The sequence below is a fragment of the Mauremys mutica genome, chromosome 15 (assembly GCF_020497125.1).
Source record: "Mauremys mutica isolate MM-2020 ecotype Southern chromosome 15, ASM2049712v1, whole genome shotgun sequence".
NCBI lineage: Eukaryota > Metazoa > Chordata > Testudines > Geoemydidae > Mauremys > Mauremys mutica.
This window is the reverse complement of record NC_059086.1, coordinates 4,007,930-4,031,070: the sequence shown is the minus strand read 5'-3', so window position 1 is coordinate 4,031,070 and position 23,141 is coordinate 4,007,930. Positions and strand designations below refer to the sequence as shown.

At 62.0% G+C, this 23,141-nt stretch overlaps 1 protein-coding gene across 3 annotated transcripts in view; it reads right to left on the bottom strand.

Moving 5' to 3' along the window:
* Window positions 1-274: 274 nt before the first annotated feature.
* The window catches only part of PLEKHG2 (pleckstrin homology and RhoGEF domain containing G2), a 63,354-nt gene continuing 40,487 nt past the window's right edge, over window positions 275-23,141 (bottom strand). For all 3 annotated transcript variants that reach the window (XM_044988728.1, XM_044988727.1, XM_044988726.1), the window contains 15 exons: window positions 21,337-21,403; window positions 20,175-20,221; window positions 19,760-19,910; window positions 18,598-18,729; window positions 18,102-18,284; window positions 17,543-17,635; window positions 16,753-16,839; window positions 16,440-16,473; window positions 15,714-15,815; window positions 15,294-15,395; window positions 14,583-14,624; window positions 14,092-14,129; window positions 13,281-13,556; window positions 10,625-12,053; window positions 275-8,915 (listed from right to left, as the gene is read on the bottom strand). In XM_044988728.1, the coding sequence (XP_044844663.1) occupies window positions 6,433-8,915; window positions 10,625-12,053; window positions 13,281-13,556; window positions 14,092-14,129; window positions 14,583-14,624; window positions 15,294-15,395; window positions 15,714-15,815; window positions 16,440-16,473; window positions 16,753-16,839; window positions 17,543-17,635; window positions 18,102-18,284; window positions 18,598-18,729; window positions 19,760-19,910; window positions 20,175-20,221; window positions 21,337-21,403 (5,266 nt within the window). In that variant the 3' untranslated portion in view covers window positions 275-6,432. The remainder of the gene's footprint in view (window positions 8,916-10,624; window positions 12,054-13,280; window positions 13,557-14,091; window positions 14,130-14,582; window positions 14,625-15,293; window positions 15,396-15,713; window positions 15,816-16,439; window positions 16,474-16,752; window positions 16,840-17,542; window positions 17,636-18,101; window positions 18,285-18,597; window positions 18,730-19,759; window positions 19,911-20,174; window positions 20,222-21,336; window positions 21,404-23,141) is intronic.

Below are 23,141 nucleotides of genomic sequence, written 5' to 3'. Positions count from 1 at the left end.
AAGGGAGTGGGGTCTAGTGGTTAGAGCAAGGGTGTATCAGAACCAGGACGCCTGGGGTCTCTTTCTGGCTGCGGCAGGGAGAGTGGTCTAGTGGTTTGAGCCAGGAGCCAGAACTCCTGGGTTCTAATCCCACCGCTACCACCAGCTCATTGTAGAGCAGCCACTTTCTCCTCAGTTTCCCCATCTGCGAAAGCTCAGCGAGTGCGACATTACCAAGCTGTGCTGGGGACGGTTATTCCAACGAGGGCCTGCTCGAGAAAGAGAGAGTCCAGCGTCACTGAAAACATCACTGTTTATTAACTGACAGCAATTTTTTTTTCTCTTCCAAAATTAACTTTAATACAAAAAAACAAAACAAAACAAAACCAGAAGTAAAAAAGAACAAACACGTCCCAACTGTACGTACAATACAGGGGCCGTAAACCAATCCACCAGACCGGTAACATAGCATCAGATCCTGACCAGCGCCAATGGATTAACAAGGCAAACTTCACGAGAAGCCGGAGGAACTAAACCCTGTGGCATTAATTTACGGGTGATTGTGACAGCAGAAATAATGGACGAAGCTCTTTGAGAATAACAAACGCTCTGGTGAGCGCGGGTGTGAGCCGAGGCGGCCGCTGGCCCAGAGGAAAGTGTAAACATTCATTTTCGGTCACAAGTGGCTCCGGTAAGACGACGTTACCGGAGGCCTGATCCTGGCGCCCGGTCCCTCCTGCTCTAACCACTGACTGGAAACCACACACTCCTTTCACAAAGTTAGGGGTAGAGCCTGTAAAATCTGCTCCTAGCCCCTTCCTCCGCTCTAACCACTAGACACCACTGCCCGCCCAGAGCTTACAAAGAACCCAGGAGTCCTGGCTCCCAGCCTCCTGCTCTAACCACTAGACATAGCTACCTTGAGCTGGGAAAATAACCCAGGTGCTCTGGCTCCAGCTGCTTTGCTCTCACCACTAGGCCACGCTCCGCTGGATTGGAGGTCATTGGGGAAATCTGAGGGATGGGCGAGGTTGTCAGGAGCAATCCATTAAAGCTTGAGTGGGGCTCAGAGGCCATGGTGATGGGCAGAGTAGGAGCGTACGAATACCTGGACAGCTTGGTCCCTGGAGCCCTCATCCCTTCTCAATCTCACAGCCCTCAGCACCTACCACTCGCCCTCGCACACCCACCGGTCACACTGAGATGTCCACTGAGCTCCCATGTCATCCTCCCTCTCCTCGCCATGGCTCAGGGGGTCGCGTGGGTCCAGGAGGGCTCTGAGGGTCCTGCCTCAGGAGGGGGTGGCACAGTTGAGAATGGAACCCAGGAGTCCTGGCCTCCCTCCGCTAACTGTTGATCTTCACTCTCTCCTAGAACTAGGACAGGAACCCAGGAGTCCTGGCCCCCTTGCTCTCTCTGTTAGATCACACACTGCCCCAGACCTGGGAATGGAACCCAGGTGTCCTGGCTCCCTCCTCAACCACCAGCCTGCATTCCTGCCCAGACCCGGGAAGAGAAGCCCAGCAAGCTGGCCGCCGACCCACTGGTCTGAGCGCGGCACCCGGCATAGGGCCGGTTTTGCATCATAATGTTCCAAAGGCTGCATCTTGCTGCTTTTCCATTTGCAGGGGTGGGGGTGTTATTTGGGATCACATGAAACAAATCGGCCGATTCGCTGGATGGCTCTGAGGACAGGCAGGAAACGACACCAGGAAAGAACTAGACGAGGGGCGGCAGAGATTGAAGCCGTGCCGGGGGGACAAGGTTGGAAAAATATGTACCATGTGGCCCAGCTACAAAACAGGGTAAAGCAGATGTGGGGGAAGTGGGAGGGGGGGTTCCCCAGTGGGTGGGAAAAGGAAGGGCCACCTCCACCACAATTCCTCCCCGGGGCTGAGATTCACCCCCTGCAGCGGGACAACCCCCCCACAGGAAGTCACTGGAGTTAGGACAGTTCTGTGTCTGTACAGCACCTGACACAACAGTGTCCTGGGCCATGACGGGGCACCTAGGTGCTACTGTAATACACCTAATAGCAATAAAAATATACAGCACCTGGCACAATGCAGTCCTGGGCCATGACTGGGCGCCTGAGTGTTACCATAATACACCTAAGAGCAATAAAAATATACAGCACCTGATACAATGTGGTCCTGGGCCATGATTGGGCACCTGAGTGTTACCGTAATACACCTAATAGCCAAACAAATGTACAGCACCTAGCACAGTGGGGGTCCTGGACTATGACTGGGCTCCTGGGTGCTACCGTAATATAACTAATACTAATAAAACATACAGCTTCTGGCACAATGGGATCTGGGCCATGACTGGGGTGCCTGAGTGCTACCATAATACACCTAATAGCAATGAAAACATGCAGTGTTTGGCATGGGGGGAGGGGGATGTCCTGGTCCTACTCTGATGCAGACAATAATAATAATACCCTGGAGGAGTGGCTCGATTTACAACCAGGCTGAGGGAGACAGAACCCCCGCTTCAGGGCTTAAGAGGATCTCAGAGATGAGGCAGAGACCTAATGTGGCGGGGAGGGGGGAGCTTATCCCCCCTCTGCCCCTGCCGGGTTCTTACACTTTGCTCTGCAGCACCTGGCGCTGGCCACCCCCAGAGCCGGGATACCGGGCGAGACGGGCCTCGGCTCAGCTCCAGTCTGGTGCCCCCTCTGATGTAAACCGAGTGGAAGTGAGATCAGAGTCCGGTCCATGAACGAAGAGTTGCTACAAGAGCAATGTGAGGGCGGGGGAAGCTCAGTCGATTTCATTAACCGAGGAGACGTACTGCCCTAGGGTGGGTTAAAACCCCTGAAGCTGATGAGCTAACCGCTGCCCTTTGCTCAGGTTCAGTGTAAGATACAACAGCGCTCTCCAAGCCCACGGCAAACCACAGCCACTCCAGAATTCAAAAGCCTTCGGTAGAGGGGAGTTTGGCAGAGTATAGGTTTCAGGCGAAGAGTCTTGGGGGCACGGCCCAAGGAGAGAGAGAGAGAGAGACAGAAGCAGAGAAAGACAGACACACACCCAGGATGTGTGCTGCTGCAGGGAAGGAAGCGGCCTCCTGTTTTTTGGGTCCACCTGTGTTCAGAGATACAGGACTTTGCACGGCCCCTTGCAAATAAACAGCATTGCCTCAATGGTGCCAGATTCTACTGTCAATTTCTCCGCCCAGCTGGAACAATTGCGGCCCCCCAGCTTTGACTGGCTGCTTGAGCCAAAAAGGGCGGTCGGACCTCCATGGGGAGGAGTTTGTTGATAGCAGAGGGCTTTATAATTGAGCAAAGGCAGAACAAGATCTAGCAGGAGGGAGTTGAAGCGAGACACATTCGGACTGGAAACAGGGAGGGGGCAGCACGTTTGTAATGGGGCAAGGAGCTAACCCGTGGAGAGGTTCCCCCAAGTGACCGGGCAGATTCTCTGTCTCTCAGAATCTTTAGATCAAGACCAGGTGCCTCTGGCTAAAGATTGGCTGGATTATACAGAAGGGCAGAATGGTGCCTTCCGGCCTTTAAAAAAAAAAAAACCTACAAGAGAAGGAAACTAACGGCATTTTAAAACTGGCCATGACATCTTGGACGGCTTGCCCAAGGCTAGCATTGCCCCTAGCAGCCAGAGCAGACAAAAGTTGAATCTCAAATGGACGAAAACATACAGGCTCATCCATTACAGGCGGTAAAGGAGGTAATAACCCGAGAGATTTTTTTTTCTCCCCAAATGGTGGGCTGTGAAATAATTTGTAGAAACATGTAGCTAAATGGTTCCATCTGGAAGGCTCGATATTAAATACCGGAGTCTCTTTAACTACCTGCTGCTCCAATTTAAAATCTCCTTGTGCAACCCAGCTTTAGAAATGAAGCAGAAAAACTCATTGCAAAAAGCCAGAAATAGATGTACCGCTTTCAAAGGAGCCAATGTTTATTTCACTGTCCGCATGTTATTGCTACCCTGTTCCTGATTTCCTCTTTTAGGGAAAGGGCGGGACACACACACACACACACACTCTCTCTCTCTCTCTCTCTCTCACTCTCCCCTTGTTAATTTCAAGGAAAACGGGCAGGGCTTCAAACATTCCAAGATGTTTCATCCAAATCACAACCCAGGATTGCTGTGTCTGGATGGATTTTACTATAGAAGTGCAATATTTAAGCAAACTTATTTTGCATCTTGAACTAGTCAGAGAGATCGACTAGAATCTCACGGCAACTCAGCTCCAGGGAAAGCTGGGAAGAAACTGAGGGGTGGTTTTGAGTTACAGGTTTTATGGGCGTAGGGAAGGGGGAAAAAATCATTCTGGAGTAATTTGGACCAGTTGCCACTCTGTAGAGATTAAGAGCTGAAGATCCACCTAATTTAAACGGGCCATCTTACACTGTACACAATGGGACCAGATTCCCAGCTGGACATTGAGCTGGTGATTTCAATGTTGATCTGATACAAATACTTTAAAAAAAAAAGTTCTACCCAACTGTCCCACTGCAATTTTTATGGGCAAGTTTTCTGAATTTAAGGTGCGTTTAGGCCTCGGAAAGAGACGGATGCGGCTGCCTTGCCATTTCCAGCACACCCTGAGGCCAACTCTTAAGCGTGTGTTGAGGACACATCTGTGGTTCCCTTGCAGAGAAAGCAACGTCCACTTCCTACACATTTGAGGGCATGCAGACTAAACAGCACCAACTTCAGCTCACCAGAACTGTGGTTTCAGTTTATGTTAGATTAACTACAGAAGCACCCGGGAAAACTGAGATGTCTGCTGTGCCCAGAGCAAGCTACGCACCCTGCCCCGAAGAGTCCACAATCCCCATGGGGGAAAATGAGGCACAGGGCAGATTAAGTGGCTAGACCACAATCACACACTAGGAGTTTGTAGCAGAACTGGGAATACAACCCCTGGCCAACAGCTCACGCAGGTTTAAGAGGGACTCGTGTGGAGCTGGGGTTCTGCCGGGGGAGGCCCAAACACCAGAGCGAAGGCACAACAGGGATGGTGTGGCTGACACAGCTCAGCATCTCAATGCGCCACAGTCCAAAGACTGAAACTGACCCCTGGGTCTAGCGATCTGAGCCGGACTCCATACAACTTAACGGGGACAGATGCGGCGGGGCTGGCGGCTCTGCACCAGGACAATGGCTTTCCCCAGGCCTGCTGCCCTCGCTCTGCTGGGCTGCTTCAAGGAGAGTTTGGCTGAAGCAAGGATTTGGCCCGGAAGACACTTTGGTTTTCACACTTAAAAGCAGGAAAATAGTTGGGTGCATTCCTGCTGCCCGCTGCTGGCTCTCTGTGGGTCCACATTGCTCCCTTCTGGCTCGGGGGCGTGCATGCAGATCCCCCTGGTGGCTAAGGAGGTGTGCATACGTGTGTACTGCCCCGTTCACGCGCCTGCCCCCTACTGGCTAGGCTTCTGTGTGCGTTTGTGTCCCCATAGTGCCCACTCCTCTTTACAAACACCCACACCGCTCCCTTTGGTCCCGATGCAGGCCCAACCCGCCGAGGAACAAGCCAGGCGGTTAAAACCACCCACAGCCAGAACCGAATGCCGTCTGCCTCGTGAGGGGGCTTGCAGGGCAGAAAGCCCTTTGCCTGTTGGCCTGTGGGTGCCGTGGCCACCTGGCCAGGACCAGCACAATCAGTTGGGGGCACACGGCTTTTACACGGCTTTTACCGGGCCCCACCGATTCCTCCTGGCCTGGAAACAGTTGCTTAATTGCACGGATGGACTCTTGAGTTCAGCTGTGTTATCCACCCCACTGTGCCTCTGAAGTCACTCAGGAAACCAGATCCCCAGCTGGCATCAATGGGCCTCATTCCATTGGGGGTCAATGGACGTCGCTCCATTAAGGTCAATGGACCCAGATCCCCAGATGGTATCAATGGACTTCATTCCATTAGGGGTCAATGGATGTCACTCCATTAGGGTCAATAGACCCAGATCCCCAGCTGGCATCAATGGGCCTCATTCTATTGGGGGTCAATGGATATCACCCCATTAAGGTCAATGGGCCCAGATCCCCAGCTGGCATCAATGGGCCTCATTCTATTGGGGGTCAATGGATATCACTCCATTAGGGTCAATAGACCCAGATCCCCAGCTGGCATCAATGGGCTTCATTCCATTGGGGTCAATGGGCCCAGATCCCCATCTGGTGTCAATGGACGTCGCTCCATTAGGGTCAATGGAGCCAGATCCCCAGCTGGTGTCAATGGGCCTCATTCCATTGGGGTCAATGGGCCTGGATCCCCAGATGGTATCAATAGAGTAGGGCCAAATTACCCTAGCTGGGGATCTGGCCCCACCTCTGCCAACCCCAGTGGGTCAGTAACAATTCATCCCCCCCACATACCATCCAGCCCCAGAAATATATCACCATTGGTCCCCGGGCACGTGCAGAGCCGGGAGCGCTCCTGCAGCCGTGGCTGTGAACCCCCCCCGCCCGACCTGGGCCGTCACGTTTTCTGCGGGGTCTCTAAGGTGCTGCCGTTGATCCGCCTTGCGCTGTGCTGCCCGGGCGCCGCCAGCGGCGGGTGGGTGAGGCTGACCTGAGCGTTGCTGAAGGAGGCGATCCGGCCGCTGCCCCCGATCTGGATGTTGACGGTGGTGGAGTAGCTGGCCCGATGGGGTCCCGTGTCCCGAGCTGAGTCCGCCCTCGCTTTGGGATACTCCTCCGGTGAGCCCGGCGCCCCCATGCTGCCCGCCCGGTCAGCGTACCTGGAACGCAAGCCGGGGACGTCCGGCCACTTGACGCCATCCAGTTCGTCGGGGCTGGGACTGGCTGAGTGGCTAGGGGGCGCCCCGGAGCAGCACCCCGCCCTGGCTCCGTCCCTAGGGGACGGGGGGCTCTCGGGGTTTCCCCTCGGCCTCCTGCCTGGCTGAGGTAACGTGACAGAGGGGTGGGAGGTGGGCTGCAGGGGGGAGGAGAGGCGGAGGGTGGAAGGCTGGGTGGGGACGTGCACGGGGGCGAAGGAGCAAGGCCGCGGGGGGGCGCAGCCACCTCTCCCCACTGCGGGGCGCTGGCTGGAGGGAGGCGGGGAGCACACCCGGGGGCAGGCCGGCGCTGGAGACTGGACCCTGGAGCTGGGCTCTGAAGTGGAGCAGAAGGGGGCGAGCTGCTTAGCCCGGGGGGCCGGGCACGTCCCCGAGAGACGGTCGAAGGCCAGCAGCACGGCCGAGCCAGACGCCAAGGGGATGGGCTCCCCCAGCCAGCTGGAATCGCGGCAACAGCCCAGGGGAGAGGGCGACCCAGGGCTGGCACAGGGGGAAGGGCAGACACTGCGCTGGGAAGGGTCCCGCTTGCTGGTACAATGGGCCCAGGCGTTGGCCTTCTCACTGGGGAATGGAGCCGATGGGGGTGCTGGGGCTCTGGAGCCCAGGGGGCCAGGGGGCAGTCTCGGGACGGCTGAGCAAGGAGGCAAAGGCCTGGTGGGTGCCGGGGTCTCTGTCGACGCAGTCTGGGTGCCAGCTGGCCCCAAGGGGCAGGGGGATGGTCTCGGGATGGCTGAGCAAGGAGGCAGAGGCTTGGTGGGTGCCGGAGTCTCTGCTGCAGGAGGCAGGGTGCCAGGTGGTCCCAAGGGGCAGGAGGACGGTCTCGGGATGGCTGAGCAAGGAGGCAGAGGCCTGGTGGGTGCCAGGGTCTCTGCCGCCGGAGGTTGGGTGCCAGGTGGTCCCAAGGGGCAGGATGGTCTCGGGATGGCTGTGCAAGCAGGCAGAGGCCTGGTGGGTGCCGGAGTCTCTGCTCCAGGTGGCCCCGAGGAGGCACCATTTCTCTTGGCCAGGCTCTGGCTGATGCAGGAGGCGGCGATGTACCTGGAGATGGCCGCGGCGCTGGAGGAGAGGCGCCGGTGTGCCGGGGAGGAGGTCTGGAGGCGCGGCAGAGCCGGGAGGGGGCTGCGATCCAGGCCGGAGCTGGGCGAAGTGGGAGCTGACCGGGCCACGGAGCGGCTGGGCTGGGCAGCTGCAGCCGAGGACAGCTCCGGGGATGGGTGTGCCGCGCCCGTGGCCCGGGAAGGCAGGCGGGTGCCCCGGGACGGCAGAGCTGCCAGGGGCAGGGCATTGCTGTGGAGCGGAGACGAGGATCCTGCAGCATTGGAGGGTGTCGCCGGCGGGATGGGGTCTGGCGTAGGAGGCAGGGACGCCTCTCCGGTCCCACAGCGGACAGGCCCCAGCGATGGTTGGGGGAGCGGCTCCTCAGTGCCAGGCGGGGAATCCCTGCCCAAAGCCAGGGCCCGCTCCTCTGGCAGCAGGACGGCGATGGGCCCACTCTGCTCCCCCGCCGGTTCCGGGGGGCCAGCGCCAAGGATGGAGGTGCCTGGCCCCAGCAGGTCGGGCTCGGCGGACGTGCCGACACACGCAGGCTGCTGTTCCGCCGCAGGGCTGGGGGAGGCCGCTGGGACCGGCCCAGCCACCTCCGGCACCTGCTGGCTCGGGGCTGCTTCCCAGAAGGGAGAGGAGGCTGCCGTCTCCGCGGAAACCTCCCCAGCGCTCGGCTCACCCCGGAGCCCACAGGCCGCCAGCCTGGCTTGGCAGCCCGGCACTGACGGGCACCCGGCTCCCTCAAAGTCCCCGGCTTCGGGTGTCGTGCCAGTTCCACTGGTAGTGTCGGGAGCTGGCGGGGGAGAGCTGCCCGTGCCGGGGCCTTCCCCAGCCGGGTCGCCTGGGCTCGGGGGGTCCCCGCTGAGCTTCGGGGGCGATTCCACCAGCGGCGGGGGAGGCGGAACAGACGCTGGGGGGGGAAGCTCCTGCCGGGCGGCTCCCGGCTCCTCTGCCGGGGGCGAACCCAGGCACCGGGAAGCCAGAAGAGGTGCAGGCCCGTCGCTGCGCACATCCAGGGCGTTCCCTCGGGCGGCGGCCACCAGCAGCACGTTCTCCTGGACGCAGTTCACGTGCAGGGGGGGCTCACGGATGAGCACATGGCCATAAAGCCGGGGCTCGCCTGGGGGAGACAAGGGGAGAGGGGTCAGCAGCTCCCTGTCGGCTTACGTCCATTATCCCCACGTGCAACCTAGTGGGTAGAGCACAAGCATAAGCTTCAGGAGACCCGGTTCCCGGCCTTGCGCTGCTCCGGGGTGACCTTGGGCAAGCCCAGTGCCTCAGTTTCCCCATCTGTAAAAGGGGGACCCAATTTACCCCCCTTTGTGAAGCACTTGGAGACCTGCTGAGGGGACAAATATTATTCTCTCGCCTACTGCAGGGCTGAGCATGCAGCCCCGATTTACCCCTGAAGCTAGGGGTGCAGGGACCCAAGCAGGACAGAGCCCAGGGTCAGACCCCCCCGCCAAAGCTGGTGTGAACGGGCGTTAGGAACCACAGAAGTCAAAGGAATGGTGCTGATTCCCACTGCCTGGGGATATCACCCCGGCTGGGGACCCGTCCTAGCCAATCAACTCCTGAATCCCTTTGAGCAGGGAACTCCGCCCGTTGTGCCAGCGGGGGGGGCTGCGGTCTCTTGCGCATACCCACATACATTGCTCAGATGGCAGTGTCTGATTTCACCAGAGCCAACACCCCCGCCGCGCTCTGCTTTCCCAGCAGCCCTTCCCATCTGCTCTCAGGCCCCCGCAAGGAACATTTTCTTTCCTGGGCGCTGGTCCCAGGACAGCTGCTTTTGTTCTGACACTGGGGGGGAGGCCTTGCTTGCAGGAGGAGCAGCCTGCAGGGGTGACCACCAGCTTTCTATTCTGATCCCCCCTGCAATGACTGTGTGTGCACGCGTGTGTGTGACCGAACGGGACCCAGCTGCGCCTGTGAACGCTTCCTGCACAAGGCTGATGAGTTGCAGGCTGTAGGATAGTCCCCACCCACTTAGGGGAGTTGGGACTAGAACCCCCCTAGGCATCTCCGGCTTGAGCAAAAGGAAAGCCCTGCAAGCTGGCCGCTCCCCTTACGCCTCAAGCCTGCCACAGCCGGCACAAAGTCCCCTCTGCAGCTCCTTCCACCCCAGGCCCCAGGCCAGCTTTGCTCAGGCTCCGCACGCCCGTCTCTCTGGGCGGCTCTGCACCGGCCGCACGCTGCAGGTCACTGCGGCAGGGACCCGTTATCTAGTCCTGGGACAGGCCGGGTGGCTCCGGGGCACAGTTCGGCCTGCTCTGGTGTCCAGGCACCCAGGACACCAACGCTCGGACAGCGGAGACTGACGTAAGGAGGGATCCAGATACACAGACCTGGGAGGCAGGGGGCAGGGAAAGCCAGCGGCCGGGGAGCTGGAGGCAAACAGGCCAGGGCTGCTGGAGGCTCAGATCCTGGCCGGATTTGGACTCCATGTTACCCCATTGCCCTGGGATCCATCATGATTCTCCACACAGCCTAGAGATTTGAAGGAGGAACTGACTGGCTGGCTCAGGGGGGGGCAAGCAATGGGGCACGGATCGTTTCCCCTCTAGGGGGCGCTGGCTCTGATCCAGCCCAGGGTGGGGGACTGACTGGCTCGGGGGGTGGGGAATGGGGCACGGAGTGGGGAGCAGTGGGGAGAGGGAGAGCCACGGTGCAGAGAGCCTGGCATACAGAGTGACACCCTGGGGTGCCCTACAGAGGGGTGGAGTTCTCTGACACCTGGGGCTGCCCCGGGCCCCTCCCAAGGCCCCCCTCCAAACTGTGCCGCAGCAGGGGGGTCCTACCCACCCAGCCACAGGCCCTGGGACTCACAGCGAGGGAGGCAGGGCCCTGGCATCTCCTCCCGCAGGCTTTCCAGGGTGCCCATCCTGCTGGGTGCCGGGCGGCGCGGCCCGTCCTGCGGTCTCCGGGCCGTCTTGGCCCGGCTGATCTTCTCACTGTACATCCGCGCCAGGGCCTGGACCTTGCTGAGGATCCGCTCCGAGTTCTCCAGCAGGCAAGGGGCAGTGTCCTCGTACAGCCCTGGCAGGGGGGCGTAGCCGGCGGGCGGGACACCATTGGCCCGAGGGACCCCGTCGCCACGGGGCAGCCGGGGCGGGGCAGCCAGATCCGATTCCTCCACAATCCACAGGGGCTCCAGGAACGGTGGGGGCTCGCGGTTGGCCGCCGGCCCTTTGCTGCCCAGCTTCATGCGGGGGGTGCACGTTCCCAGGGCGTCCGCCGCCCCCCGCTCTTTCTCCCGCCACGCCCGCCGGATCTCCGCGCACGACTTGTACTCGGGCTCCTGGCTGGCAGGGGGCGGGGCAACACGGCTGGCAGGCTGGCCCCGCCCCTTCCCAGCATCCTCTTGGTTGGCGTCAGCTTCGGTGCCTCGGTCAATGAGCTGGCCCCGCCCCTTCCCAGCATCCTCTTGGTTGGCGCTTACTTCGGTGCCTTGATCGATGAGCTGGTCCCGCCCCTTCCCAGCATCCTCTTGGTTGGTGCCATGGATGTCTGGGTTGATTGGCTGGCCCTGTCCCTTCCCAGCATCCTCTTGGGCCTCTTGGTTGGCGCCAAATTGAGTGCCTTGATCAAAGGCCAGGCCCTCCCCCTTCCCAGAATCCTCTTGGTTGGCGTCATGAGGGGTGGTGTTTGGGTCAAGAAACTGGCCCCACCTCCTCCTAGCATTCTCCTGGCGGGCAGGGCGGGCTTTGGCCCAAGAAGCCCTGCCCCCCTCGCGGTCCGTGGCCCCCTCCTGCTGGGGGAGGTGGTTGAGGTGGAGCACAGAGTCCTGCACCACCCCGGTGGGGGCGGAGAGGGCGCCCTCCCGAGCGGTGGGGTCTGGGGCAGCCTCGCCCGCCTCATAGTAGCACTTGATCTTCTCGATCAGCAGCCGGTCGTCTCGGGTCAGCGGCGAGCCCCGCGCTGACCCATCCTCGTACGGGGGGCAGGCCCCATCAGTGGAGCCGAGCTCCCCGCTGGACGCGTCCCGCCCTGCACGCAGGGTGTTATCCCCTGCCAGGACCTCTGGCTTGCCGGCGGCCTCCTCTGCACCCAGGTCGTCTAGGACACAAAGAGGGGAAGGGCCCCGCTCCTCCTTTTGCTCCTCCTCCGATTCGCTGTGGGGGGGATGGCGCGGCGGGAGGGGTTGCGTCAAGCCGAGGCTGCCACGGCGAGGCTCGTCTCCCCCAGCGGTGTCTCCCTCCTGAACCTCGCTTCCCTCGGCTCGTTCTTCCAGCACGGCTCGGCTCAGAGGCGGATCCTGGGGGATCAGAGCAGACAACAGCAGGGTCAGAGCCAGGCTGGGGGGATATTTCCCAGCAAAGGATTGTTCCATTGGAAAATCGTGATCTGTCAAAACGGGCCCCCCGCTGGCGGGAAACGGACGCATTTCTCGCCTCGAAAACACCTGGGGGGGAAAAGCCTCTACATTTTTTAAATGAAAAATTCCAGTTTTCCGGTTCAAACCATATAATAAAAAAATAGAAATGATAAAAAATTAGGTAACGCGGCAGTGGGTGGGTGAATCCTTCATTTCGCTCTTTGTTTCCATGTTACAAAGTGTTACCTGGGGCGGGCAGGGCTTGAAAATCACCCCAAAATGTGTTACGTCATTTATGGAGAGCCCCGAGTTTAAAAAAAAAAAAGGATCAAAAGTGAAATGAAATGTTTGAAATGACCGGAAGGGAAACAAATTTCCAACTGGCGAAAATCTTTGAGATTTTGATTTTACGTCCCGATTCGGGAAGGGAAAATGTTTCGATCTCTTGACCGTGTTCCTAGGATGAGCAAAGTTTCCCGTCCAGGTCTAGCTAACAGATCCTTGCGGTTTCACTTAATAAATCACACAGCTCCTGGAATCATGGGCTTTCGGGGGAATCTCGGCTTTGATTCAAAGCCCAAAAGGAAATTGCCAGCCCTCCTGCTTGCACAGAAAAGGGTGAAAACGTGAGCTCAGAGCTGCAGAAAGAACCCTTGACTCTCACGATTTCTCAGGCAAAAATCGCGGGATTTCTCAGCCAAAATCTCAGGCTGGGCGGAAGGCTGATGGCGCAGCGCTGGCAGAGCCGGGGGAGAATTTTCACAACGCGGTTTCGGATCCCAAGTCCCATTTAAGGGACCGGGGAAGAATCAGACTCCGAAGGGCCCAGTCGCTTTTGAAAATGGGGCTTTTGCTCTTAAGTCAGGTGCTTTTGAAAATGTTACCCAGGCCCTGCTCTAACCACTAGACTGCACTTCCCTCCCAGAGCCAGAACCCAGGAGTCCTGGTTCCCAGACCGACCGCTCTGACCACTAGAACTCACTCCCCTCCCTCAGCCAGAGACAGACCCCAGGAGTCCTGGCTCCCAGACCCACTGCTCTGACCACTAGATCCCACTCACCTCCCTCAGCCAGAGACAGAACCCAGGTGTCCTGGTTCTCAGCTGAGCCCCATCCACTAGCCAATGCCACTTCCACCTTCTCTCCCATTATGCCCCTTCTCAAGTACCTGCTCTGGCTGTGAAGTGGGGCTCCCTGGGTGCTGCTCTCCCTGCCTCCACGGTGTCTCCTCTGTCCCCAGGTCCCCGCTCAGCCCCCTCTGGCTGAGCAGCTCCAGGATCTCCTCGGTGATGGACAGCGGCTCCTCGGCCAGGCAGAACGGGGGCGACTCGGCATCCTCGCCGGGGTCCGACTCCTCGGCCACGCTGGAGTCCAGGGTGCAGACGCTGCCCGAGAGCGCCAGGGGTGGCGAGGCGGGGAACAGCTCCCCCTCGCTGCCTGCGTGCTGCAAGGGGAACAGGCCCCAGGCTGCTAAGGGTGGCAGTCCCGGACTGATCCCACCCCCCGATCCCTCCCTCCACGCAGGCCCCCCAGACCTGGGCACTGGGTGGGGAGAGGAAAGTGAGGTTATTAGCCTGTTTTAACCCCCCTCTCCCCGCCAAGCTGGGGATAGAACCCAGGAGTCCTCACTCCCAGCCTCCCCCCGCTCTAACCACTAACCCCCATTCCCCTCCCAGAGCTGGGGATAGAACCCAGGAGTCCTGGCTCCCAGCCCCCCTGCTCTAACCAGTAGACCTCACTCCTCTCTCAGAGCCAAGGAGAGAACCCAGGAGTCCTGGCTCCCAGCCGCCTCCCACTCTAACCACTAGATCCCACTCCCCTCTCAGAACCAAGGAGAGAACCCAGGAGTCCTGCCCCCACCCCCTGAGCTGGGAGCACAGCACACACCTTCCAACTTCCTACCCCGGCACTGAGACCCTATTGGCAGCAATAAAACACCAACCGGGGAAGGGAAACCCCAGAACACGCCAGCCCCTTACCTTCAATTTGGGAGTGGCTGGGAGCCCCCGACAGCGACCTCGGCACAGAAGGGAAAGAGACAAACCCACAGTTAGACACCTGAGCAGCCGGCCCCGAAACCCACCAGCACGGACCCGTCTGGCAAAACAAGGGCTGGCCCCGCCAGCGCCTCCTGGGCTCAGGTCCTGTCCCGGGCTCTTAGGAACACGGGAATTTTCAGATCAGATCAGACTTGGGGCCCATCTACCCCGGTATCCTGCCTGCATCAGAGGAAAGAGCAAGACTCCCCTCTAGTGGGCAGTGATGGGATAAGCCAGTGACTGCCTAACCCTCCAGGACGGCTGAGGTCCATAACTCAGGACTGGTTGCATGTTGACGCAGCCAATTGAGGGGCCTGGTTGGGGGGAGCCCAGGGCTGGGATAGCAGGGAGGTGAGGGGGAGCCCAGGGCTCAGTGGGGGCTGCGGGTCGGGACTGAGGGGCACCAGGAGAGCGGGGTGTGGGATACTTACCGTTCTGCTCCTGCCCCATGTGGCTCAGCTCAGTGGCCGGCTCTGGGGGCAGAAGAAGAAGCGTTAGCTGAAGTCCCCCGGGGGCAGGGAGAGGGCGGGAACACCTCATTAAGGCCACTCAGGTTCCACCCTGCCAGGAAGAGCTGGGGCGGCTCGGGTCACCCGGGGAGCTCCCCTGTGTGGCCCACCCCAGCAGGCTGAATGACAGCTGGGGAAACTGAGGCACAAAAGGGGGACGAGACTTATACAAAGTCACACAGGGAGTCTTTGGCAGAGAACCCAGGGGTCCTGACCCTGTTGTTTCCTGCTCTAGCCACTAGACCCCATTTCCCTCCCAGAGCTAGAGAGAGAACCCAGGAGTCCTGGCTCCCAGCCCTCCTCCTCTAACTCTCCAGATCCCGCTCCCCTCCCAGAGCTGTGGGCTCTCTCCCCAGCTCTGGGAGGGAAGTGGGGTCTAGTGGCTAGAGTGGGGGGGGCTGGGTTCTCTCCCCAGCTCTGTCATTTACATGCCTCAGTTTCCCCATCGGAGGGCGGGGGGGAGGGCTCTATCTTCGTGGCCCAATCAATCCTTCCCCTGTCGGCTGAGCCCACTGATGGGGAGGCCCCATTTGCATGAGTTGGGAGGTGCCACCACCCCCCCCGCCAAAGGAGCTGGGCTGAGTCCCGGCAAACTCCTCTCCTGCCGTCCCGTGCTGGCTCAGGGGCACTCACCGGACTGCCTGCGCCCCCGGCGGTACTGAGTGGCGCTGTCCGGCTGGACGACAGGGCAGCTTTTGCGGGCTCTCTCCGGGCTGCTCATGAATTTGGGCGGCTCTGAAACGGGACAGGAGAGCCCAGATCGGAGGGGAATCCTGCCCCACCCCTGCCTCCGGCTTCTCTGGGGCGCCAGCCCCCACTCTGAGCTTCAGGGGCTGGGTCGGGATTCCCCCCCCCCGCCCCCGCCCAGCCCCTGAGTGCAGCAGGGTCCTTGCACATGGGGGGCATTAGACCCGCTCCCTGGCACACGGTCCCACCCCCACCCCGCTGGCGTCCCGGCTCAGCTCAACGGGGCGCTGGCCTGGCCTATGGCTGGGAATCCCCCCCTCGTTGCAGGAGCTGTTGCGCCCCGATTTCCCCCCGGCCCCTTCGTACCTGACTGCCGCCTGCCGCGGGGGAAGCCCCAGGCGTCCTCCATCCTTGGAGAGGGGACCGGCGTCTTCAGGGGCTCTGGGCTGCAGCGGATCTCCGGGGAGCCTGGTACAGACGAGGGGTTGGAGCGTCTAACGCCGCCGCCCCTGCCCCCCTCCCCAAACGCTGTCCATGCTTCAGACCCCGGCAGCCCCACGAGCCCTGTTCTCTGCTCATACCCTGCCCAGCCCCTCCTCCTGCCATCCCCTCCCTTCCCCTCACTCAGCAACGGCCTCAAGGCTACTGGCCTACAGCAGAGGTGGGGGGCTGGGTTCTCTCCCCAGCACTGGGAGGGGAGTGGGGTCTAGTGGCTAGAGCAGGGGGGGCTGGGAGTCAGGATGCCTGGGTTCTCTCCCCAGCTCTGGGAGGGGAGTGGGGTCTAGTGGCTAGAGCAGGGGGGGCTGGGAGTCAGGATGCCTGGGTTCTCACTCCAGCTCTAGGAGGGAAGTGGGGTCTAGTGGTTAGAGCCAGGGGGGGCTGGGAGCCTGGACTCCTGGATTCTCTCCCCAGCTCTGGGAAGGGAAGGGGGTCTAGGTGTGCTGGGAGTCAGGACTCCTGGGTTCTCACTCCAGCTCTGGAAGGGGAGTGGGGTCTAGTGGTTAGAGCGGGGCGGGGCTGGGAGCCAGGACTCCTGGGTTCTCTCCCCAGCTCTGGGAGAGGGGGGCTGGGTGCAGAGAGCCGCTCACTTACTTTGGAAGCTGTTCTCCAGCAGCACTTGCTTGGCCTGTAACAACAAGGAAAGGGGGTTACACACCTGGGTGCAGTGCACAGCGCCCCCTGTGGGGTTAAGAGGGGAGCGCGGCCTCCGGGGGCTACTGCACACCTGGCTGCAGCATGCAGCGCCCCCTGCAGGGGTAAGAGGGGAGTGCAGCCTCCAAGGCCCAGTCCCTTGTTGGCCCCTGGCTGAGGCCGGCTGCAGGAGGCAGCCGGGGGCAATGGCTCCATTAGGAACAGGAGTGAGGTCTAAGCAGAGACCCCTTCGCTGCATCCTTCCCCTGCTCACCTTCTGAGGGATAGACGCCGGGTGGTTCTCGACGATCAGGCGCTTCAGGTAATGGATCCACAGCCGCTTCTCTTCCTGGTTCCTGGCCTGCAGAGGGGACGGGGGAAGTAACACCCATAGCTGATTTGCAGCCACCTCTGGGGCGGGGGCTGGTTATAAAGGGACCCCTCATCCGATGCTGAGATGCAACTACCTCTGGGGTGGGGGGCAGGGGCTGGTTATCCAGGGATCACTCGCCTGGTGCTGAGATGCAGCTGGCTCTGGGGTGGGGCACGGGGGCTGGTTATACAGGGACCCATCCCCTGGTGCAGAGATGCAGCCACCTCTGGGGTGAAGTGTGGGGGTTGGTTATACAGAGACCCCTCACCCAGTTCTGAGATGCAGCCACCTCTGGGGTGGGGCGCGGGGGCTGTTTATACAGGGAAACCGAGGGGCAAGTGCCAGGGGATCTCCAGTGGCCACAACTTGTCAGGATCTCGGCTGCGTCTCTCTGGCACAAGGACAACGCGCCCTACCAGCACCCTGGGGCAGTGAGGAGCGCGCCCCCTTCTGAGCCACACCCCACCCCCTGCAGCCCCACGGGGGATACGGGGGGGGATCTGCACTATGAGGGAAGAGACCCTCCTCCCCCACCCATACACCATAGCGCCCCCTAGCGCCGCACTGGGGAATTGCCCTTGGAACTCATTGCAAGGGCAGAGTCCCGTCCCCCTCCTGCCCCCCCCCCACAACCCCACTGCTGAGCCCCTGCCCCCTAGCGCTGCAATATGGGGGGCGGGGGGGCACTGACCTGCACCACGTGCTGCTGCTTGGGGATGGTGAGGTCCGAGATCTTGAAGCTCAGGGGGTCCTTGAGGGTCTCCAACAGGGCCAGGTTACAGCACTGGGGGGGGGGAGCGCAGCATGACCCCCACTCTGGCCGCCGACCCCTCACGGGGGCAGGAGACAGCGCAGGGGCCCGGGTGCAACAGGGGGGAGCTACGAAGGGGGAACAGCCCAGGGGCCGGGCAGCCCTTGACGGGGCCCACACGGGGCTAGTACAGACCACAGGGGACGGCTGGGGAAAGCCAGCAGAGGTGAGGGGGGGCCCCCCGCCCGCCAGTGTATTTGGGGTGCCCCTCCCCCTGCCTAGCCCCCAAAGGATAGGGAGCCCTCGCCCCCTAAGGGAATGGGGTGCCCTTTCCCCTGCTCACCCCCCAGAGCACAGGGACCCCTCAACCAACCCCCAGAGAATAGGGAGCCCCGTCCCTCGCCCCCCCCCGAGAAGAGAGCAAGCCCTGGCCACGCCCCCCCCGGGATGGGGTGCCCCTCCCCCTTCCCATGCCCCCCAGGGGCGGGCCCCCCCTTACGAAGATGTGGCTCTTGTAGACGAAGGCCGGCCCGCGGCGCTTGGCGACCAGCAGCATCTTGCTGAAGAGGAAGAAGGCGCGTTCCCGCCGCACCCGCTGCACCCGGAACTGCCCCTCCAGCACCAGCTCCCCGAAGGCCTCCAGCTCCGGCCCCATCCAGCCCACCAGCAGCCCCTGCAGCTCCTGGCGGGGACACGGCCGCAGATCAGCCTCCGCGCGGGCTTGGCTGGATGGGGACCCCGCCAAGGAGATGACCCGGGGGGAAGGGTCCCTGGCATGGGAGGGCTCGAGGGGGGGGGCAGCGGGGGGTCCAGCCAGGAAGGGACCAGGAGATGGGGGAGACTAGCTGGGGTCTGCCGAGGGGGTGACCCGGGGGGGAGGAGATCCCATCTGGGAGCCATGGGGGGGGGTGTTGTGGAAACAGCTGGGGTCCGGCCAGGAGGGGCCCTTGGGGGGGGAGGTTGAGTGGGGTGGTAGGACAGTGCCCCCCCCTCACCTGCAGCCGGGCGGCGTGTTCCTGCTTCCGCTTCATATCGTTGATGTACCAGGCCACAGCCGTCATGGTGATGGTGGCTTCCTCCACCGCCTCGTAGCCCGCGCTGCTCCGCTCGCAGTGCCGGGCCAGCTCCTGGGGGGCGGCAGGAGAACGGCCCCTCAAGCACCCACCAGCTCCCCCCGTGGGCAGCCTGGGGGGCCTGGCACAGACGCCAGGGAGAGGCCGAGCTGGGGCCTCCGGGCAACAAGGGCCATGCCCCTGGGGGAGCTCCCAGCGACTCCAGGGCCTCTCCCAGCAGGGGGCGCTGTGGGGAGCAGGGCGGGAGCTCTGGCTGTGGGGGGAGCTCCCAGTCTCTCCCAGCAGGGGGCGCTGTGGGGAGCGGGGCGGGAGCTCTGGCTGTGGGGGGAGCTCCCAGTCGCTCCCAGCAGGGGGCGCTGTGGGGAGCAGGGCGGGAATGCTGGCTGAGGGGGGAGCTCCCAGTCGCTCCCAGCAGGGGGCGCTGTGGGGAGCGGGGCGGGAGCTCTGGCTGTGGGGGGAGCTCCCAGTCTCTCCCAGCAGGGGGCGCTGTGGGGAGCAGGGCGGGAGCTCTGGCTGTGGGGGGAGCTCCCAGTCGCTCCCAGCAGGGGGCGCTGTGGGGAGCAGGGCGGGAATGCTGGCTGAGGGGGGAGCTCCCAGTCGCTCCCAGCAGGGGGCGCTGTGAGGAGCGGGGCGGGAACGCTGGCTGTGGGGGGAGCTCCCAGTCTCTCCCAGCAGGGGGCGCTGTGGGGAGCGGGGCGGGAGCTGGCTGCGGGGGGAGCTCCCAGTCTCTCCCAGCAGGGGGCGCTGTGGGGAGCGGGGCGGGAGCTGGCTGCGGGGGGAGCTCCCAGTCTCTCCCAGCAGGGGGCACTGTGGGGAGCGGGGCAGGAACGCTGGCTGTGGAGGGAGCTCCCGCCTGGGCAGTGCTGGGGTTTTTGCTCCGTGGATTCCTCCGTCTCACCTCCCCATCACACTCGCTCCAAGCGGGTGCCCGTTCCCAGAGCCCTTTGCAGGGAACCTGCGTACCCCACCTGCGCCTCTGCCCACCTGAATCTCCCGCAGCCCAGGGAGAGGGGCAGGGGGTGTCAGACTGGCCCTAGAGCTGGGGCGGGGGGGGAGGCCTGGCCCCGTTGGGGGTGTCACCCACCTGCAGCAGGAGATGGTATTTGAGGATCCTCTGGACGGGTTTCAGCAGGTAGGACTCCAGGGGCAGGGAGTGGCACAGCGTGGCCTGGCGCTCCCGGAAAAACCCCGCCAGCACCTGGTTCTCCATGCACTCCCGTAGCACCGACACCGAGCTGCGGGGGAGACGGGCAGGCTAGCCGGGCACCGGACCGGTAGGTGGTGAGCGATGGGGGACGGTGCCCGTCCTGGCACCGGGCGAGGAGGCGTGCCTACCCGCCCCGCCTGGCTCCTAACACCCCTGCCCCCTTCTCCAAGCAGGGTGGGGGGGGACACTCAGATCCCACTGGCCCATGCATCCTCTCCCTCCTCCCCCGGCCTGGGGGGGGGGCATCGATCCCCCGGCCCTCCCCACTCCTGGGCTGGGGACACCTACTCACTTGGGGTAGTTCATGCAGTACAGGGTGTAGATGTCAAATTCCTCGCTCTGCAAGAGACAACAGGGGGTGTCAGGGGAGGGGGCTGCGCCGGGGAGGGCAGGGACGGGACACGGGCACGGAGTGAGCGGGCTCGGGAGGCGGCAGCCGGGGAGGAAGCCGACGTGCAGAGAGGGAGGAGGGTTTCACAGCCCCTCTCCCAGGGGGCACCCAACTCCCCCGGCGCTCAGATGCGGCCACCTCTGGGGTGGGGCGCAAGGGTTGTTCATACACCAATCCCCCACCTAGCACTAAGATGCATCTGCCTCTGGGGTGGGATGCGGGGAGGCTGTTTATAAGGGATCCCTCACCTGGCACTGAGGTGCAGCCACCTCTGGGGTGGGGCACCGAGGATATTTTTATAGGGATCCCTCACTTGGCTCCGAGATGCAGCCGCCTCTGGGGTGTGGCGCTCCCAGCCTAGACTCCGTCCCCGCCTGTCTGCTCCACTTTGCTTGGCTCCTTCACACTTCGTTCCCACCCTTCCAATCTCCCACTGAAGTTCCCAGACCCCAGATCGGCCCCCCTCTACTCCGGCTGCACCCCTCCGACCTCAGGTCAGCCCCTCCCCAACCCTCATCCCTCCCCCCCATATCCCTTGATAACCTGCCCCCCCAACCCCACCCCGGCAGGCATCGCTCCCAAGATCCCCTTAGTGGAAATCAGTTTGCTCCATCCATCCAGCCTCCCACACTCCATTCATCCATCCAGCATCCCTCTTTCCCCCTCCAACTCCCATCCATCCATCTATCCTTTATCCACCCAGCCCCCATCCTTCCACCCCTCTGTCCCGCAACCACCCTTCATTCTTTCCATTCCTCCTTCCCCCCTCCCTCTCATCCTTCCTCTCTCAGCCCTCCCCCGGCAAAGGGTCCCCCTAACCAGACCGGGGGGGCTCACACCCCTTACTGCTCTGCACCAACTCCCCCTGGTTGGGAGGGGCCCCTTTCTCCTTGCAAAAGGCTGGGGGGGATTAGATGACCCATCCCTGTCCCACCCCTCCATCGGCACCTGTACCCAAAGTTGAACAGAGCTGGAGGGAGCTCGTGCAGTACACACCTGGGTACACTAGGGGGTGCAGAAGTGGGGCAAGGGGCAGGGAGGGGCAGGACAGGCGGGCCCTTACCCGTTGCACGAAGCACTCAGCGATGGCGTGGGCACTGCTGCTGCTCTCCAGCTCTTCCAGGAGCTCGCTGCACAAGGGGGAGAAACAGGGCAGGGGGTGAAGCCGCTGATGCAAGGGGCACACAGTGGAAAGGCTGTTTCTTAGGCGGGGGGATCTGTGTCATCGAGAGACCCCTCTGCACGCACCCAGAAACTGCGTCTCCAGACTCCAAATTTGCATGTAGTTTGCATAATTGCACTCCTATACAGGTTGGCACTGGCTGGATTCGAAGCCGTGACCTCAATGTACAAGGCGCTGAGGCCACGTCCCTGAGCTGTGCACCTTCCCGTCCTTTCAATGCAAGCAACAGGTGCAGGATTTCTGCTGCAAAGGTCCAGTTCCCACCCGCCACCAGCATGAAAGGAGAATCCCCACTCGCCGCTAGCAGTATAGGGGCCATGACACACAGCGGGGCAGTGCTGATTAGAGCCAGTAGAGGGCAGCGGCACTCACACGCTTAGCAGCCAGGCCAACCCTCTCCCAATGCTTTAAGGAGGGGGGTGAATTTACACAACAGGTGGGTTCTCCGGATTCTGGACACACCAGGGTCTCACTTCTCTAGGGCGCCCCTGCTGGGCCACTGGGGTTAGGGAAAACTGGGAGGGGAGCGTGCCCCCCCCAGTGAGCTCTCCGGCTCCCAGCCGCACAGCGCCCCCGGGCTAGAATCAGCCGCCATGGCCAAGGGCTGCAGTTGCCAAGAGCCCGCAGGACCGGTCCCCGTCCCTACTCAGACCTGCCCTCGCAGGGCCCCTCACCCCAGCCCCACGTCCTGTGCCTGCCCCAGAGCCGGGCTCCCTCCCTCACCCCCCACTGTTAACCCTACGCTTCCCTGGGGATAACGGCGGCTCTGTTCCGAGGGACCCCCCCAGCCAGACCCCTGCCCCGTCCCTCCCATGGACCCCCGGCCATCAGCGCCCTGAGAACACCCTCCCCCACCCCACGCCCTCACACGGCCCCGCCAGGAAATGAGCTCCGGGAACAGGCTGCAGGGGAGAAACCAAGCCGCATAGGGCGGAAGGTGCAGGGGTGGGAGGGGGAGGGTCCCTCACTGATCCACCCTGCCCCCTCCAACCCTCCCCAGCCAAACACTGCCATGGGGGGGAACCCATCCCCCACCCCCTCCTTCCACTTACTCGTTTCTGCATTCATTCCTTCCTTTCAAACCCGGCCCCACACTCACCCTAAACCTGGCTGCAACGGATACCCTGCAGTTCCCATAGACCTGATTCCCAGCCCCCACCCCCACTCTAACCACTAGACTCCCCTCCCCTCCCAACGCTGGAAATAGAACCCAGGAGTCCTGGCTCCCAGCCCCCCTGCTCTAACCACTAGACCCCACTCTCTGTCCAGAGCTGGGAACAGAACCCAGGAGTCCTGACTTCCAGCCCCCCCTTCTAACCACTAAATCCCCACAGCCTGTATTGCAACCCCCATTTGCACTCTAATGCAGTCGTCCCCCTCCCCACTGCCACTAAGAAAACTGCCCAAGAAAGCAGGACGCCTCTCCCCATGAAGAGGTGTCCTGGGTGGGGCCTGGGGTGGGGGTGTGAAGGAATGCCCCCCCCCATCACACTACTGAGCCCCCCGCTCGGCATCCGACTCCTTCCCCTACAGGGTTAAGCACCCCGGGCTCGGCTGCCGGCCCACGCAGCTGAAATACTTAAACAGAGGCAGATGGGAGTTCTCGCTCTTACAGGAAACAACCTCCGCCCCCCCTTTTCCCCTCCCCCACCCTGAGAATAGAGTGGGGGGGGGGGAGGGTGGCC